Source organism: Salvia miltiorrhiza, chromosome 7, assembly GCF_028751815.1.
Source record: "Salvia miltiorrhiza cultivar Shanhuang (shh) chromosome 7, IMPLAD_Smil_shh, whole genome shotgun sequence".
In the NCBI taxonomy this organism is placed as follows: Eukaryota; Viridiplantae; Streptophyta; class Magnoliopsida; order Lamiales; family Lamiaceae; genus Salvia; species Salvia miltiorrhiza.
Genome location: NC_080393.1, coordinates 49,727,973 through 49,746,235, shown reverse-complemented (window position 1 = coordinate 49,746,235; position 18,263 = coordinate 49,727,973). Strand labels below are relative to the sequence as shown.

The following is an 18,263-nucleotide window of genomic DNA, read 5'->3' as shown; positions in this document are numbered from 1 at the left end:
TCATATAATCCTATGCGAATTTTGTTGTAAAAAAATAAAATGAACTTTCATTTAAATACTAAATAAAGAATACATTATATATATATATATATATATATATATATAGGGAGAGGTTCAAATAAGAACCACTAATTAAAATTAGAACGGAGAACCATTTTAAGCCATTCGATCATCAAGATCTACGGTGGATGCATCATCTTTGTGGATGAATGCAGATCCTGGGTTCGAATCCTGAAGGGAGCAAAAAATTTATTTTTTTCAGATGCATTAAATTTAACAACGAATGCATTAATTTATATAGCAGCTGCATTAATTTTAATGGTTCTTATGTTCTCACGATAATTATGGTTCTCACTATAACCGCACCCTATATATATATATATATATATACTATTTTTTTGAAAAATTCCAGTGGGGCCCAGTGCCCCCACTGGACCCCCCTAGCTACGTCACTGATCATATATAAAAGTTAGATTTAATAAATATTAAAAGATCATATATTTTTAAATTAAAATTGATTTTAAAAATATTATATCAATTATGATCTTAAATTATTTTTATTTACAAAATTATCACTAAAATAATTTAATATGAATTTCACATTACAAAAATATTTTTAATATGTCATAATTTCAACTCATCCAAAGTCATAAGATTTTGACCAAACATGAAACAAAGACAAATTGAGCATGAACGTGGTTTGGTAGTAACCAGGCATGTTTAGGCGTTAATTCGCAAGAAGTTTGGAAGTAGAAGCAACCACTCGCTTACTCCTCTTTTGAGTTTGACACGCAACTCTTTCTCTCAAAGCTTCGAAATTTTTTAAAATTATTATAATTATAAAATATAATTTTTTATCAATTTATTTATTTTAAATTGTAAATTTATAGTGATTGAAATTTTTATTAATGTAGAAATGCTATATTTCATGATGTAATACAAGTAATTTATAAATATTTAGAAACAATCAATTTTACCTAAATTAATCGAAAACATTCTATTCAATTTAGTTCGAACTGAGTGAGAAAAATAATTCAACTGAATTTAAACTTTAATTCAAATTTAATTATTTCAAATTCGGCTCGAACCGTCCAAAAACTGGCTCCTCTCTCTCTCTACCCCAAAGAGTTGGCACGCATATGAATGCCAAACTTGCAAGTTTTCCAAACATAGGCATCCAAGCAAAGCTAAGAAGAAAAAAAAAAGGAAAAAGTAGAAGTCTTGGGGAAACATACCAGAAAAAGCAACACCCTGATTTTAAGGCATTCATTATTCTCCTCTTCTTCAAACTTGTAGATATCAGAGAATATTGACAGATCCCTTTTTTCTTTTCCTTTTTTTTCTCAGAATTCATTGATTTCAATTAGATGGGAACTATGGCTGCAGCCTTACTCCTCCCATCAAAATCCCCATTTACAGAAGAAAAAAACGCCTTTTTTCTGCACAGGACAAGAAGGAGAGCCAGAAAGGATCGCTCCATCTTCCCTGTAAGTTATTTCTAGTATTTAAATTGTCTGTTTGATTATAATTAAACTGAATTATATTTGTGTCATAATTTGTTTGATCCAATTAGGTTGCAAGGTTATTTGGGCCAGCAATATTTGAGGCATCAAAGCTGAAAGTTCTGTTTTTGGGGGCAGAGAAAAAGCATCCAGGAAAGTATCCAAGAACATACACACTTACACACAGTGACATCACTTCCAAGCTCACTCTAGCCATCTCTCAAACAATAAACAATTCCCAGGTAATTAATTATCCTTTTTCTCCATCTTCCACGCCATCACTCAAAAAAACCAACCTTTGTCTTCATTGGGAGAGCAAGTACTTTAGATTTATTTTAAATTTTTTATTCAAAAAAATACTAGTAGTTATTTTTATTGCTTTCTCCATATTGTAATTTTTTTATATAAATTTTTAATATTTTGTTTTAACTTTTATTTTTTTTAAGTACAAAATTTACAAAAAATTGTAAAATTAAAAAGATATTAAAAAATTATAAAAAAAATTACAATGGGGAGAAAACAATAAACTAATTATTTTTTTTTCTAAATTTAAACTTAAATTTTAAAGAAATGATTTTAAAGTATTTAATGGAGTATTCTTTTGTTCACTGCTCAATGATTTTGGGCATCGAGATGATCAATGGCAGAGTCAGACTTTGGATTCAGGGGTTTTTTTTGGATAAAATTAATAATTAAATAATAAATTAAAAATAAATAATACTTCATTTGTTTCACAAAAATATGCATAGTATAAGACAACACGAGTTTTAGAAACTCATGTAAAATGTAGTGTGAGGAAGGGTCCAACATTAATTATGATGTTTAGTGAGTAATTATTACAATAAATAAGGTACATATGTTTTTTGGAACGGACGAAAAATGAAAACTATGGACGTTTTTGTTGGGAAAAGAGGGAGTAATTATTGAAACAATTATAATTATAATTATAATGTTGTTATTTTTACAAAACAATAAAAAAACAAAATAAACAGAAAACAATTTTCAAAGGCTAGTTATGGTATTCCCATTGAAAATTAATTCCAAAACTATATTTTTCTATGTTTGTTAATATATATATATATATATATATATACAAGAGAGAGGCATGTTATACTAATAATAGAAGAGACAATGAATAATGATAAAACACTAAAATAATCAATGATCTGTCTCAAATTGAATTCTTACAAATTTCTATACATTTAATTATGAGTGGTTCAAATTAGTTGAGATATATATTCATCACGTTATTAAATGAATTTGTGGTTTGAAATTCAAATTTCAATTTTTGATTAATTAATTGGAATGAATGAAATTGGGGAAATTGTGGATGATGCAGTTGCAAGGATGGTACAACAAATTGCAAAGAGATGAAGTGGTGGCGGAGTGGAAGAAAATCAAAGGGAAGATGTCTCTCCACGTCCATTGTCACATTAGTGGCGGCCACTTCCTCTTAGACCTTTTCTCAAGGCTCAGATATTACATTTTCTGCAAAGAACTTCCTGTGGTAATACTAATAACCACCTATTTTTCTTTTTCTTTTTTTTCATTATTATTTGTTTTCTCGTATACATCCATTTATAGAAAATTTTGACATACATGCATGTTTATGGATCAGCATATAGAGTTGCGTCTGAAGCTAAATTTTGCCAATTAAAAAAATAGGTTTTTAATAATATTCAAATTCTTACGTTGTCGTCACGTGCACTTAAACAGTAGTGAGAATATGACTGGATGTGTTTAAAATCAATTCACTAGTATGCATTGGAACGATGTCGTGTTAGTAGAAATTTTATTTTGAGAGGCTGCACACACGTATTAAAGCTTCTAATTAAGCAAGAGATAGTTAAGACTTAAGAGGATATTGCAATAACTTAGTATTCCTTCCATTCACCAAATGCGTCCCTATTCGATAATGACACGAGTTTTAATAAATTGTTTGATTGTGTTGTGAATGGAATACAAGTCACTTTGTTATGAGTGAGTTATATGAGGTAAATTTATTAAAAATATAATTGAGGATGTATTTTGTGGATGGGCCGAAATGAAAATATAAGGATGTATTTAATTATTTAGGGGGCATTTACTTTTAAAATATCTCAAGGTCCTTGATAATTTTATCATTTGAATTATTTTTGTTTGATTCACATATCTCATTGAAAAATGTAGGGTTGGAGAAATTTTAACAATGAAAATAAAAATATTCAATCATGTATTTTAGTTAACGAAACATATCATGGTATAAATGATCAGGTGTTGAAGGCTTTTGTGCATGGAGATGAGGACTTGTTCAATAACTACCCGGAGCTGGAGGAGGCTTTGGTTTGGGTGTATTTCCACTCGAACATTCCAGAATTCAACAAGGTCGAGTGTTGGGGCCCACTTAGGGACGCATCGGCCCCATCGGGGGGTGGGATCCGCGACGAGGCGAATAATGCTGCTTTGTTTCAGGGCAACGGTGATGGGTCGGGTTTAGATACTCTACAACCTTGCCCGGAGGACTGCTCTTGTTGTTTCCCGCCTATGAGCTTGATTCCGTGGCCCCGTCATGCCGGAGTCGTTGACGATCTTGCCGTCTCTCCGAAATCACTCGATGTCTCGCCGCAAAGTTACATGTCCGGGGGTTCTTCTTGATGATGGTGGTTTAAATCATAATTTTACATAATATCGTCGTGTGAATTTAATTTGAAGAATTAAATATATACATCCACAAATTGCATCTAGACTAGCGGCGCTATGTACGTCATTATTCACGTTTTAGTGTTAAAACTTGTTGTAAATAAAGTACCAAAATTGTAGTGGCATGATATATAGCGCAAATTATTGGGTGTGAAAAAGAAAATTGTAATTTTAGGTTTAGACCGTGGTAGTTGTGTTGTCCTTTTTTTTCTTTCTTTTTTTTTTTTTTGTTTTTCAACGCCAAGAATTGAAGAATGTAGAAATTGGTTGTAATGTGTATGGTTTCATAATCAACTTTATTATTTGTGGTGACGGTTATTGCTAGCTTCCGAATTTTATGTATTTAGGTGTACCTAACAAGTGGAAGCGTATGGCCGCAATGGTTAATTGTCTCGTTTGACTATGCGAATGCTACTTTGACAAAAACTCCTTTGAGTTTCACCCTACCATACGCTCAAATTTATGTGACCCGAATTCGACTCAGGATCTAAATTTTTAACATATACCTCATCCATCTTAGTTTTTAGTAGGTGTGTAATCGAATCGAGTCGAACCGAATAGTGGTGTGTTCAAGTTTGATTTGTTTAGTATCGAATCGAATCCCGAACTTTACTTACCGAATACTTTGAGGCTCGCGAGCGGCTCACGAGCCTAATCGAGCCTATACGAACTTTCTAAATTTATATTTATATTCAAAATATTGATTATTTTATTTTAAAAATAAATTATTTTATTTAAAATAATAAATATATTAATTATTTTCTTATGACAAATAAAATTAATTAGAGATTTAATACAATTATTATTAATTTTAGTGGATAAATATAAGTTGTATATACTAATAATTTATATTTTTCAAGCTGAATCACTTGACGAACATGTTCACGAGCTAACGAGCCGAATACTACTAAACTCAAGTTTGGTTTGTTTATTTATCGAGCTTCTCTAAATGAACTTGAACGAGCTTTTTTTGAGCCGAGCTTCGAATAGTTCGCGAGCGGCTTGGTTTGTTTACACCCTAGTTTTTAGTATTCATTTGAAAGTGTCACAACTTTTAATAAAGTAATTGAATGTGTTGTGAGTGAATTAAGGGTCTCACCTTTTATGTGATTGTTAAAATAATTAAAGTGGGGCAAGGGCTCCACCTATTTTTACTAAAAATAGAAATAACTACCTAAATGTGAGACGGTAAAAAAAGTAAAGATGTATACTAAAAACTGGGACGGAGGGTATATAAAAACAAATTATTTTCTTCTTTCTCTCACTTCTCCCTTTTCCATTCCCCCGTTCTCTCTCTCTGATGGGAACTTAATGAAATACCATATCTATAGTTTTGATGATACTAAAACTCTTAGAACCTCTTGTAATAGACTAGAACCTTTCGAACTCAAGTGTTAGAGTTCATGTTTTCTAGTTAGACTGAAGACCTCAACTGAAGATAGCTGTGAAAAGACAAAGTCAAATACTGAAGTATTGACTGGACGAGAGTCTCACTGAAGCATCAGTTATGACTGAAGTATTAATGCTGGCCACGTGGAATTAGCGGACTGATACTCAAATCAAGTATCAGTTGACATTCTTCATTGGACTGAAACTCTTAAGTTAAAAGGAAGTCACGTACACACAAGTACAAGCCACATTAAATGTAGAAATATTGAAGATCGACCTTTCTCTGCAGAGCATTCCTTTTTGGTGCAAACTTTTCAGAGGCGCCTTACCTCATGTACATGTGACGCTGACAAACATTGTTTTCGCCTCATTTTCGTATGAATTGTTGTCATTTTCCTTCATATTTTGCTTGTGAGTGATCGTTTGTACCTTAATGTTATGTGTTATTTAGATTTGATGCTTGGTATAGTTTTTGGAGTGTTTTCAGTGAAAATCAAGAGTCAATTGGAGGATTGTGAGAGCATGGGATTGAAGTAAGTCTCGAGAAGAATCCATGAGCGCGAACGGTGCCCGAATCAGAGCTCGGATGAGGGAGAACAGAGCCAACAAAGTCGGCCGCGCGCAGAAGGCCGCGGCCGTGGGAGCACCATCGCCCGCAGTCACCACCCGCGGCCGCTGGGTGGGACCGCGGGCCTCTTCCCTCGGCTCCAGAGGATACCCGCGGCCGCGGGGTGGGACCGTGGGTCTCCTGATTCTTGCCCATGTTTGAAGGCCGCGGTCACGGGCCGTGACCACGGAAAAAAGGCGGGGCTCCCCCCAAGTGGACCCTAGTCGCGATTTTGAGCCCTAATACCCCATTTTTCCCCATTCTTAACATCTATCATCACCCACACACATTCAATTCACTTCCTACCTCCATACTCAAGCCCTAGCCTCCATAACTACACTCAACCACCAAGTTCTAAGGCATTATAGAGGAAGAGAGAAGATTGAAGCAAGCTCATCAATAGGATTTGTCCACTCTTTCTCTCTCTTTCATTTATGTTTTTCTTTATATTAGGTAGGTTGTTGTTGAACATGTTAGGCTAACTCTCCCTTTAATTTGGGGATTAGGCTAGATGATTATTGTAATGGATTGATTATTTGTGCTCAACATAAGTCTTGTTTGTTCTTTTACATATTATCTTTTCAAACACTTGTTTTATATCTTGTATGGATTGTTGGCCACTTTCTATGCATTTCTAATTTGTAATTTGAATCGGGAGAGGATAATTGCAATAGATTAGGTGTTTGAAACATATTAACTCGATAAATCGGGAGGTTGAGAGTTATAGGTTAGAAGTTGACCGGGGACGGCAACTATGACCCGTAATCTACCGTTTTAGTCGTCTGGGAGGGGGCTAGAACTAGTTTGGAGATCACTCTAGATAATTAGGATCGTCAAGATTAATATTGAGCTATAATTGAAATCTTTTGTTTGACCATCGATGCCTAGTCCCTAAATCACCTTAATCATCTTGTTAATCCACTTTGCTTATTTAATCTTATTTGTCTTTGAATTTGTAAGATAATTGTTTAGATAACCAAACCACTAACCTCATTGTTTAGTCTAATCCTTGAATTTGACTACTAATCCTTGTGGAATACGACCTTGCTTCGCTATATTGCAACTACACCGTATATTTGCGGTGTAGTAAAAATAATAGCGAACAAGTTTTTGGCATCGTTTCTTCACCAAATTAGGAACCTCGAAGATTGAAGCCTCAGCCAAATTCAAATCTCTCTCACAATGGACGAATTCTTGAAGACCATCTCAGCCAACGGATCTATTCAAGACTTCACCTATAAATAGAGCTCGAGGAACACCACAATCTTGATCGATTCAAACGCACAAGCTGAACCTCTGCCAAATTTGCAACTCAGCCTTCAACTGCCTTCAAAGTTTGAATCGAATAAGAGAATACTCAAAGCCTAAATCAGTTCACTGATTACACACATTCTCTTAGTCTCTTAGGCAAATCATTATTTTATCCAAAACCTAAGTTTCCGATTACAGAGAGCATGTTCTCTGTAATCTAGTTGGTATTTCGAACCCTTTTCAACTGAGCGAAAAGAAAGTTTGAGTAAAGAGGAGTTCAGACTAGTGCTCTGACTCCAGAGTTCTTAGCCACCCGCTGGAAAATGCATTTTGTCTTAGCGTGCTAAGAAAGAGTGAGAAATCCAACCTAGTGTGCTGGTACTGGAAATTCTATTTTTAGTCTAAAGTTTGCTGTGCACCCGTAAGCACAAACCCAGAGTGTTTGTCAATTTGATCAGTTGACCGTGGACGTATGAACTTGTTTCGAACCACGTTAAAAATTCTTGTGTTCTTTACTTGCTTTCAGTTATTTCTTTCTGTGCGCAAATATCCTTTTCAACTGAACCTGCTTAACTGAAAAGAGAAACTAAGGATTTTGTTAAGTGACAAACTTTCTCTAAAGGCTATTTGAACTAAGTTTAATTTTCTGCTGCTAGTGTTATTACTCTAACTGATAAATCTTCGGATAATCAGTAAGATTCATAACACTCATCTCTTTATAAAAACTAGACTGAAGCCTTAGTTAAATATCAATTAAAGCTCTGAGCTTAACTGAAATCAACTTTACTGAAGTTACTTCAGTATCAGTCTATAACCACTTTACAACTGAAGTTTCTTTAACTGCTCACTCAGTCAACCTTTTCAGTATTAGTCGATACTCTTCAGTTATTTGTAAAAGTTTATTTTTGAAAAATAGCCTACAGGTGTATTCCCCCTCCTCCCATACACCTGTTCAGTGACCCTCCGGGACCCAACACTCTCTTCTCACATTCTCAAACCACATAACCATTCTCCATCTTCTCTTCCTCACGGAATCCGGTGATATCCCTCTTCGGCGAGGGTTGCCGTTGACATATACCTCATTCTTGTCTTTCCTTCTGTCTTCCTCTCGTACACACAGACCCAAACCTCTCCCTAGTTCTCTCTCTCTCTCTCATGCCTCGTCGCTGCATAGCTACGGCCGTCATTGCACATGCAGTGCCAGCGGCCTCATCGCCCTCTTCTCCAACCAACGCCGCCTCTCCCTCATACCCTCCTTAACATCAAAACTCTATTGCTATATGTAAATGATACTATGCTTATATGTAAACGATACTATTGTTATATGTAAATGAAATTATTACTAAATGTAAAGGACACTATTTATCTTAATAAATTGTATTCTCTCCGTCCCCAAATAACTTCCTAGGAGAGAGATACACGAATTTTAAAACGAAAAAGTGAAAATGTGAAAAGTAAAAGTAAATGTGATATTGGGAATACTGAAATGATAAAACTTAAAGGCAAATGGAGTATTATTAGTAGTGAGTATAGTCCAAAAATAGAAAGAGAAATTTTTTAGGAGATGACCCAAAAATGAAAGTTTGGAGAAAAAAGGAGTACTATGCTTCATTCATGGTAAATGATACTCCATCTGTCTCACTTATCTTGGCACACTTCCTCTTTAGTTTGTCCTATTTATAATGAAAATTTTCAAAAATAGTATGTGGTCCCTACCATCTCTACACACATAAAATAAGTGGTCCCTACTCACTTTACACTCTTAACTCTTTATTCTTAATTTTCGTGTCCAAAGCAAATGTGTCAAGATAAGTGGGACGAAGGGAGTATTGATTATGAGCAATTGATACTATTTTTTATGTAAATGACACTATTTCTTATAAAATTAAATGATATTTTTCGTTCCTTTTGGATGAGTGAGTATAATGATTATATCCACACTATATGTAAATGATAATTTTACAAGTAAATGACACTTTCATTATGGTAAATGATATTATTTTCTTTAATAAATTAGACTAAGCTTTGGTGGACGTCGTTTTCCACCAAATAATTCCTGCAGAATTATCAAGAACTACTTAGTATAATGACAAGCAGGGTCGATCCCACAGAGAGCAGGTAAAATCATTCAATTCCCTAAAATCTATAATTTTTGGTGATGCCACCACGCCTAAATTTTGAGAGAATTAATTATAACTAAGAAAGCAATAAATCAAATAAGAATCTAGAAATTAATCAATAAAGAAGTAACTCGGCTCGAATAAATCCACACTAATTCAAAGTTCTGATCATCGACGCAAAGATTAATTAATCCCTATCAACCAACCAGTTATAGGATACCGTGAAACGCAACGGACGTACCCCAATTCTTACTTACTGTATCGATAAACAGCTGGAGACGCCAGACCAGCTTAGTTTCCTTATTAAAATATAACCTAGCTGGAGACGTCAGACCTAGATTTAATATTGTAATAGCATTAAGATAATGGAACCCAGTTTAGACCAATTATCCTAGATACGCTAGTAATAATTAATCCACCAATTTATTCCTACTACGAACACGGTAGTTTTATCACTAATCAGCCATATTCCAACAATTACGGATTGGAGGTGCTAATTGACTGTAATCCAATTTAATCTAAGTTGATCAGGCTTAAATAAAATCAGAATTATCTTTAAACCCTAGGAATAAATCGAAATCAATATGAACCAATTTTAAAACCAATTAGGCCTCACAGATTGATAAATTAGTGTTTCATTATTCTCGCCGAATTAAAGGTTTAGCTACTCATAATTGAAATAAAAACAATCAAATAAATAAAAGTAAACATGAAAATAATCAAACACAATAAACAAATAATTGCAATTAAATGACTACGAAAAATTAAACTAAATAAAATAGAATTAAATTAAACTCGATGACCACAATGGAATCACAAAAAACTCGTCTGTCTTGCTTAATTCCAGTCGTACAATTCAAGTAAACTAAGAGTAATCAACCTATGTAAAGCTATAGTAAAACGTGAAAAGCTAACAATTAAGGAATCAAAAAGTGCCTCCTAAAACAAAGTCAACTAGTATATATATCTAGTCTAAAAAGGCGGCTAAGTGGGGAGATAAAATTTACGGAAGTAAGAATCCCTTAGTAAGGCCGCCTAATCACCCCCACAATTGGGCTTCGGCCCTAACACATAATTAAAACATGAGTTTTGAGCTTAATAAAAAAAAAAAACAATTGTTTCCAAGCTCAATCTCTAAACTCCTTCATAAATCAACGCTTTCTTCATCAAAAACTTGACTTCCACTATCTCTTGATATCTACTGGCATCCATTTCCATTTCATCTAATTCCTGCGCCAAAATGTCACAAACCATGTAAAATCATATAAAATCATGGCGAAACACACACCAAACTAAATAGCTAAAATACACACATCAAGCTTATAAGTAAACAATATTATTGTTATATGTAAATGACACTATTTATCTTAATAAATGATGTTATGCTTCATTCATGGTAAATAATACTATGCTTACGAATAAATGATACTCCATCCGTTCCACTATAAGTTGCAAAAAAAAAATTGGACACACAAATTAAGGAGAATGTGTAAATTGATTAAAAATGTAAGGGCCTACACTTTTTTTTAAAGGTTAATTTTGTCATTTAAGGAAACAGACCACTTATAACAGGGACAACCTAAAATGGAATATATGTCACTTTTAGTGGGACGGAGCGAATACTATTTTTTATGTAAATGATATTGTTTACGTTAATGAATAATACTCCACCCGTCCCACTTATCTTGGCACACTTTCCTTTTTAGTTTCTGTTATAATGGCACTTTTCAAAAATAGCATGTGGTCTCTACCATCTCTACACACATAAAATAAGTGGTTCCTATACAATTTACACTCCTAACCCTTTATTCTTAATTTCTGTGCCCAAAGTAAATGTGCCAAGATAAGTGGGACGGAGGGAGTACTTTTTATATATACACATGACACTTTCAATATATGTAAATGACATTATTTTCATGTAAAAGAAAAGTAAATGACATTATTTGACTTTGTAAATAATACCTTTACACATATTTAAATAACCTTTTCAAAATATGTAAATGACGTGCACTATTTGTTAGGTCCCGGGGGTCTCGAATAGGTGTATGGGGGAGAATACACCTATGGGCTATTTTTCTTTTTCCTCAATCAGAGGGATCTCAGATAGAGATCAAAACGAAACTTTACACGCAAACAAGGACACTTGTTGACTGAAAACAGTTTTGACCAAACAGGGTTGACGACTGATACTGAAAGTTCTTCAGTAAGGAGTTATCAGTTAAGTTACAATGAAGATATTAAAAAGATATTTGATATTAAAAAGATATTTTAGCTTTATATTAACTGAATGAGGTCAAGGCAAAACAACGACAAGAATTGAGTTCAACTCAGATGAGTTTGACTAGAGCTGTTTTGTCACTTGCTTTCGCAGAAATGAAATGAATTTGTGGGTGCAGAATTGTGACTGGTCTAAAACGATTCATATAAAACTAAGAGACAAAGTATACTGCAAACAAGAAGTGCTCCTTTCTTTTTTCCCTACTTAAAACAAAATGTCAGAAGTTGTAGACCACAATAAACAGCATGGTATAAACGTGAGAAAAATACTTTATTTTTTGGTCGGCCGAAGTTTCATCATGTATTATTCAATACTTTTGATAAGGAATCTAATTACTAGGTATTAATTACATTTATTACTTAGGAAACTCACCATATATATTTTTGATGTTTCGTAGAATATTTACAGAAAAAATGGTACTCTCTCCGTCCCAATATAAATGTCCCATAACTTTGGACACGAAATTAAATTAAAAAATATGTAGAAAGTAGATAAAGTGGGTTGGTGTGAATTATTTAAATATTAGGTATAGAGAGATAATATATTGCCAAAAAAGGAATTTGACATTTATATTGGAACGTCCCATTATAAAAAGTGAGATATTTATATTGAGACGGAGGGAGTAGTATTTTTAATTTACATTCTTTAGGAATTAGTGTTGCTCTTCTCATTCATCTCAATTAAACTCTAACCCATTTAAGAAACTGACGAGATAATTCATCGTGTTTTTAAAAAAAAATAGATAATTCATCATTAAATTTTGGCGTAAATCAATTTTTTTAAAAAAATTATGAATTTTTTAAGTGAAAACTACTATTAACTTGTATTTATAACTTAAACCAAACTATGGAAAAGAGAATGAAGGAGGATCAATTCCCTTTGTGATTCTGAACCAAATATATTGTAAACCGGTAATAGTTAATATATGAAAATATTTATTCCATCGCGTCCACAAAAATATGACTTAAGAGAGAGTAGCACGGGTTTTAAGAAAATTTGTAGTCCCTTCGTCCCACTAAATATGTCCACTTACTTTTGAGCACGATTATTAAGAGGAAGAGTGTTTAAAGGATAAAAGCGATAAAAAATGGTGGAACCCGTAACTTTTTGAGAGATAAAGGAGTTTCTTTTTTTTGGAATTGGCCATTTGTAACGGGACAACTTAACATGAAAAAATGCCATGTTAAATGGGACAAAAGGAGTATTGTTTGTCGCAAATACTCCTGTGCAACTGGTTGCACCGTGCAACTTAGGGCTGCTTATTTGGATATTGGGTATTGGTTATATCTGAATCGAACCGAAACCCGCCGATTATCGGGTAACCGATACTCGATATTTGGCTAAATGGTACGGTTATGGGTATGAGTATTGAAATTTTTTGGTTATCGGGTATACCCGCTAACCGATTGGGTATACCCGTTTAATCAATTTAATTAATTTTAAAATTATAAAATATAATTTTATTAATATAAATATATTTAATTTAATATTTATAATATAACTACAACTTTACGTGAAATGAAATGTATCAATTTTAAAACTAATAATTAAATAAACTTATGAATAATCAAAGTATAATAGAATAATCAATAATAAACTATTAAACTATATTAAAATATTAACTCAACTCAATGAAATCATTAATTTGTTCATCGCATCATCACACGAGGAATCGTGAAGGTGAATTGATTAAATAAGTTCTACCAAATAGCTACAATTTAACATAGCTAATTTTTTTAATGGTATTTCGATTACCCGTTTAACCGACTCATATAACCCGTCTCATTTAACCGGTAACCGAATACTGTTTGAGTTTGGGTACGGGTAACATAAATACCCGTACCCAAATTTTGGGAACGGTTATCTCGTACCCGACCCGTTCATCACCCCTAGTGTAACTGGTTTTCAAAATGACACTACTTCATTCGGGAAATGACACTTGAACATTTCCGAATGACACTACTTCAACATACAAATGACACTTGAAGCTTCAAGTGTCATTTGTATGTTGAAGTAGTGTCATTCAGAAATCAGTTGCACGGTACAACCGGTTGCACGGAAGAGTGCCTCATTGTTTGTTTAGTGAGTGGAGAAATGGGATAGAAGGAGTATTGTTCCCCATTTCCCCATGGTTATCTTTTATCTTTTCACAAAAACTTATATGCGCGCCGTTCAAACCGTGCGCTCACAGAATGCGCGCGGGTCTGGGTCGGGTCGAACAAAGTGAACCGGGTCAGTTGACCCGATATATATATATATATAAAAAAAACACTGTTTCCTTTCTCCACTCTCTTCTCTCATCCTCGATCTCTCGTTCTCCCCCTCTCTCTCTTCTTTCCCCTGACCTCTCTCTCTCTCGATCGCACACATGTAGGCTCCGCTTCTTCGCCGCCGTCCTCTCGACGGCGGTGCCACCTCTCTCACCCCTCTTTTCTCCTCTCTCACCATTTCGCTTCGACCATCTTTCCGTCTCCTCTGAAGATTTTGATTCTACTGAGCCCAAAATAATCTCCAATTTCTAAAATGAAATCCCTAAATCCTTCCCCCAATTCCTGTAAGTCGTCGTCGCGACTCACCACCACCACACCTGCCGCTGAGTCCTGACAAGTTGTCGTCCTTTTCCCCAGCTCCAGTCGAGGGTTGCCGCGCGTTGCTCGATTCTCTACCTCTCCAGCCGCGCGCCCTTCAGTCAGCACCGCATCACCGCAGTAGCTTCTTTAGCCGAAGCCGATTTCAGAAGCCCTAGGATTTTCTGACCTCTCTCTCTCTCTCTCGATTGCACACATGCACACTATTTTTTTTAGTAAAAGAAACTATCTACACTAATAAATGATACTATATATTTATATTACAAATGACACTACTTTTTTTAGTAAAAGAAACTATCTACACTAATAAATGATACTATATATTTATATTACAAATGACACTACTTTTCTTAGTAAATGACATTTTTAATATATTTAAATGACACAATTTTTCTTAGTAAAAGATACTATCTATTTCATAAATGACATTGTTTGGATAAATGAATAACACTACTTATGAATTACACTATTAATACATCGAATTAACATTATGTGCTTTTTAAATGACACTACTTGTAAGAATGACACTATCATTTATTCAAAATGAAACTATGTTACTTGTTAAGTGACACTATTAATATATCGAATCAACACTTTAACCTTGCAAATGACAATTCCTATAATTGACACTATTCGAAAATATAAATGAAACTACTTGTAATAATTGACATTATAACCTTGTAAATAACACATTTTATAATTGACATTATTCGCATATACAAATGAAACTACTTATAATAATTGACACTATAACATTATAAATGACACTTTCTATAATTGATACTATTCGTAAATATAAATGATACTACTTGTCAAGTGACACTATTAATACATTGAATTGACACTATGTGATTTCGAAATTGACACTATAACATTTTAAATGACATTTGAAATGACACTTTAAGATTTAAAATGACACTTAGACATTTCGAATGACACTACAAGATTTCAAATGACTCTTTAACATTTCAAAGACACTACTCCAACATAAAAATGACACTACAAGATTTTAAAAAACACTTTAACATTTCAAAAGACAATATGACATTTGAAATGACACTTTAATATTTAGAATGATATATTGACATTTCGAAGGACATTACAAGATTTCAAATGACACTTTAATATTTTGAATGACACTACTAGATTTCAAATGACACTTTAACATTTGAAATGACACTACAATATTTGAAATGCCATTATAACATTTCAAATGAGACTTTAACATCTCAAAAGAAACTATAAAATGTTATTTAAAATGTTATAGTGTTATTTTCACTACTAGATTTCAAATGACACTATAACATTTGAAATGACGCTGCAATATTTGAAATGACACTATAACATTTCAAATGACTCTTTAACAATTCAAAAGAAACTATAAAATATTTAATGATACTACTATATTTCATTTGAATGTTGTAGTATCATTTGAATGTTATAGTGTCATTTTTAAATCTTATAGTGTCGTTTGAAATCTTATAGTCTCATTTGAATTTCAGGTTTAGGTTTCAAGTTTAGGGTTTCAGGTTTAGAGTTTAGGTTTTAGGTTTTAGGTTTAGGTTTCAGGTTTAGGGTTTAGGTTTCAGGTTTAGGGTTTGGGGTTTGGGGTTTAGGATTTAGGGTTTCAGGTTTTAGGTTTAGAGTTTAGGGTTTAAGGTTTAAGGTTTCAGGTTTAGGGTTTAGGTTTCAGGTTTAGGGTTTAGGATTTAGGGTTTCAGGTTTAGGGTTTAGGATTTAGGGTTTCAGGTTTAATGTTTAGGTTTCAAGTTTAGAGTTTACGTTTCAGGTTTAGGTTTCATGTTTAGGGTTTAGGTTTCACGTTTAGGGTTTAGGTTTCAGGTTTCGGGTTTAGGGTTTAAGTTTCAGGTTTAGGGTTTAGGGTTCAGGGTTTCAGGTTTAGGGTTTAGGGTTTCAGGTTTAAGGTTTAGGTTTCAGGTTTAGGGTTAAGGGTTTAGGTTTCAGGTTTAGGGTTTAGGAGTTAGGGTTTCAAATTTAGATTTTAGGGTTTTAGTTTTAAGGTTTAGGAGTTAGGGTTTCAAGTTTAGGTTTTAGGGTTTCAGGTTTAGAGTTTAGGTTTCAGGTTTAGGTTTCAGGTTTAGGGTTTAGGTTTCAGGTTTAGGGTTTAGAATTTTAGGTTTCAGGTTTAGGGTTTAGATTTCAGGTTTAGGGTTTAGGATTTAGGGTTTCAGGTTTAAGGTTTAGATAACGGTCGGCTTAACGGTTTTGTAATACCGTTATGTATGCAACTAATAGATAATGCAAAAACATAACGCATTTGTTTAAACCGTTATCTATGCATTTAGACAACACTACATAGATAACGGATTTTCGCAAAACCGTTATCTATTCCTAAAAGTGCGCTCATACATAGCGGTTTTTAAAAAAAACCGTTATCTATTCACTGTTATGTATGTAAACTTTTGTAGTAGTGCAAGTTTTGGGTCTAGAATTTTAGATTTCAGGTTTGGATTTAAGGTTTAGGTTTCAGGTTTAGTGTTTCAAATGATATAACATTTCAAATGGCACTACTATATTTCATTGAATGTTGTAGTGTCATTTGAATGTCATAGTGTCATTTTTAAATCTTGTAGTGTCGTTTGAAATCTTGTAGTCTCATTTTGAAACTATGTTACTTGTGACACTATTAATACATCGAATCAACACTATAACTTTGCAAATGACAATTCCTATAATTTATACTATTCGAAAATATAAATGACACTACTTGTAATAATTGACATTATAACGTTGTAAATGATACATTTAATAATTGAAACTATTCGGATATACAAATGAAACTACTTATAATAATTGACATTATAATATTGCAAATGACACTTTATATAATTGACACTATTCGTAAATATAAATTGCACTACTTGTCAAGTCACAATATTAATACATTGAATTGACACTATGTGATTTTGAAATTGACACTATAACATTTTAAATGATATTTGAAATGACACTTTAAGATTTAGAATGACACATAGTGTCGTTTTGAAATCTTGTAATCTCATTTTGAATTGTTATAGTGTCATTTGAAGTCTTGTAGTGTCATTTCAATTGTTTAAGTTTCATTTGAAATGTCATAGTGTCATTTGAAATCTTGTAGTGTCATTTGAAATATCATAGTGTCATTTGAAATATCGTAGTGTCATTTGAAAGTTTGTAATGTCATTCGTGTTGGGAATTATAGACGCCAATAATTCCGCCCAGGATTGTTGTTGGGAAATTAGACACAACTAATTCCGCCCGGGATCAAGTGTGACTGAATATTGTGGATATCGACCGATATGAAACGAGAAGAAAAATGACACCGATATTTTTAACGTGGTTCGGCCAAACTGCCTACGTCCACGGACCCACACCAATATATTAGAGAATCTCAAAAGGAGGAGTACAACAAAAATACCACACTGTATTTTGTATCTGCCTACGCAGAGGCTATCTCTCAACTCACTTTTATCACTCGTGTATAACTTCCACTCAGAAGCTATCCTCACACAAGATTTCTCTCTCTCTAATATCACACCCTTCTCTGGTGTTGTTCTGGGGGTTTGGAGTGATGGGGTTCTGGGTGGTGTTGGGATGCTGCTGCGAGGATCATTATATAGGCAGGGGAGGTGGTAGGTGGCAGCCAAGATGGAAAAATTGTTTGCTGCCTTTGTTGAATGTTGCAGCCGCAACTTTTGAAGAAAAAACATGATGGTGGAAAGTAGCCACCCTTTTTTGACTAACAATCTCCCACTTGAAGACTGATTCCAATCTGTCTTCACACCTCGATTAATGCAGCAGCCTTTCTGTCTTAACTGTAAAGACATGACCAGTAGTGCTTCTCCTGCG

At 33.7% G+C, this 18,263-nt stretch overlaps 1 protein-coding gene across 2 annotated transcripts; it reads left to right on the top strand.

Annotated features, from left to right (window-relative positions):
* Positions 1-1,041: 1,041 nt before the first annotated feature.
* Positions 1,042-4,499, top strand: LOC130994634 (protein STAY-GREEN homolog, chloroplastic-like). Of its 2 annotated transcripts, XM_057919696.1 has the most exons (5): positions 1,079-1,262; positions 1,348-1,487; positions 1,574-1,744; positions 2,842-3,009; positions 3,756-4,499. In XM_057919696.1, the coding sequence occupies exons 2-5, from the start codon at positions 1,368-1,370 to the stop codon at positions 4,134-4,136; spliced, it is 840 nt and encodes a 279-aa protein (XP_057775679.1). In that variant the 5' UTR covers positions 1,079-1,262; positions 1,348-1,367; the 3' UTR covers positions 4,137-4,499. The 2 variants fall into 2 exon arrangements, with proteins under 2 accessions (XP_057775678.1, XP_057775679.1); XM_057919695.1 differs by having other exon boundaries at positions 1,042-1,487.
* The last annotated feature ends 13,764 nt before the right edge of the window (positions 4,500-18,263 follow it).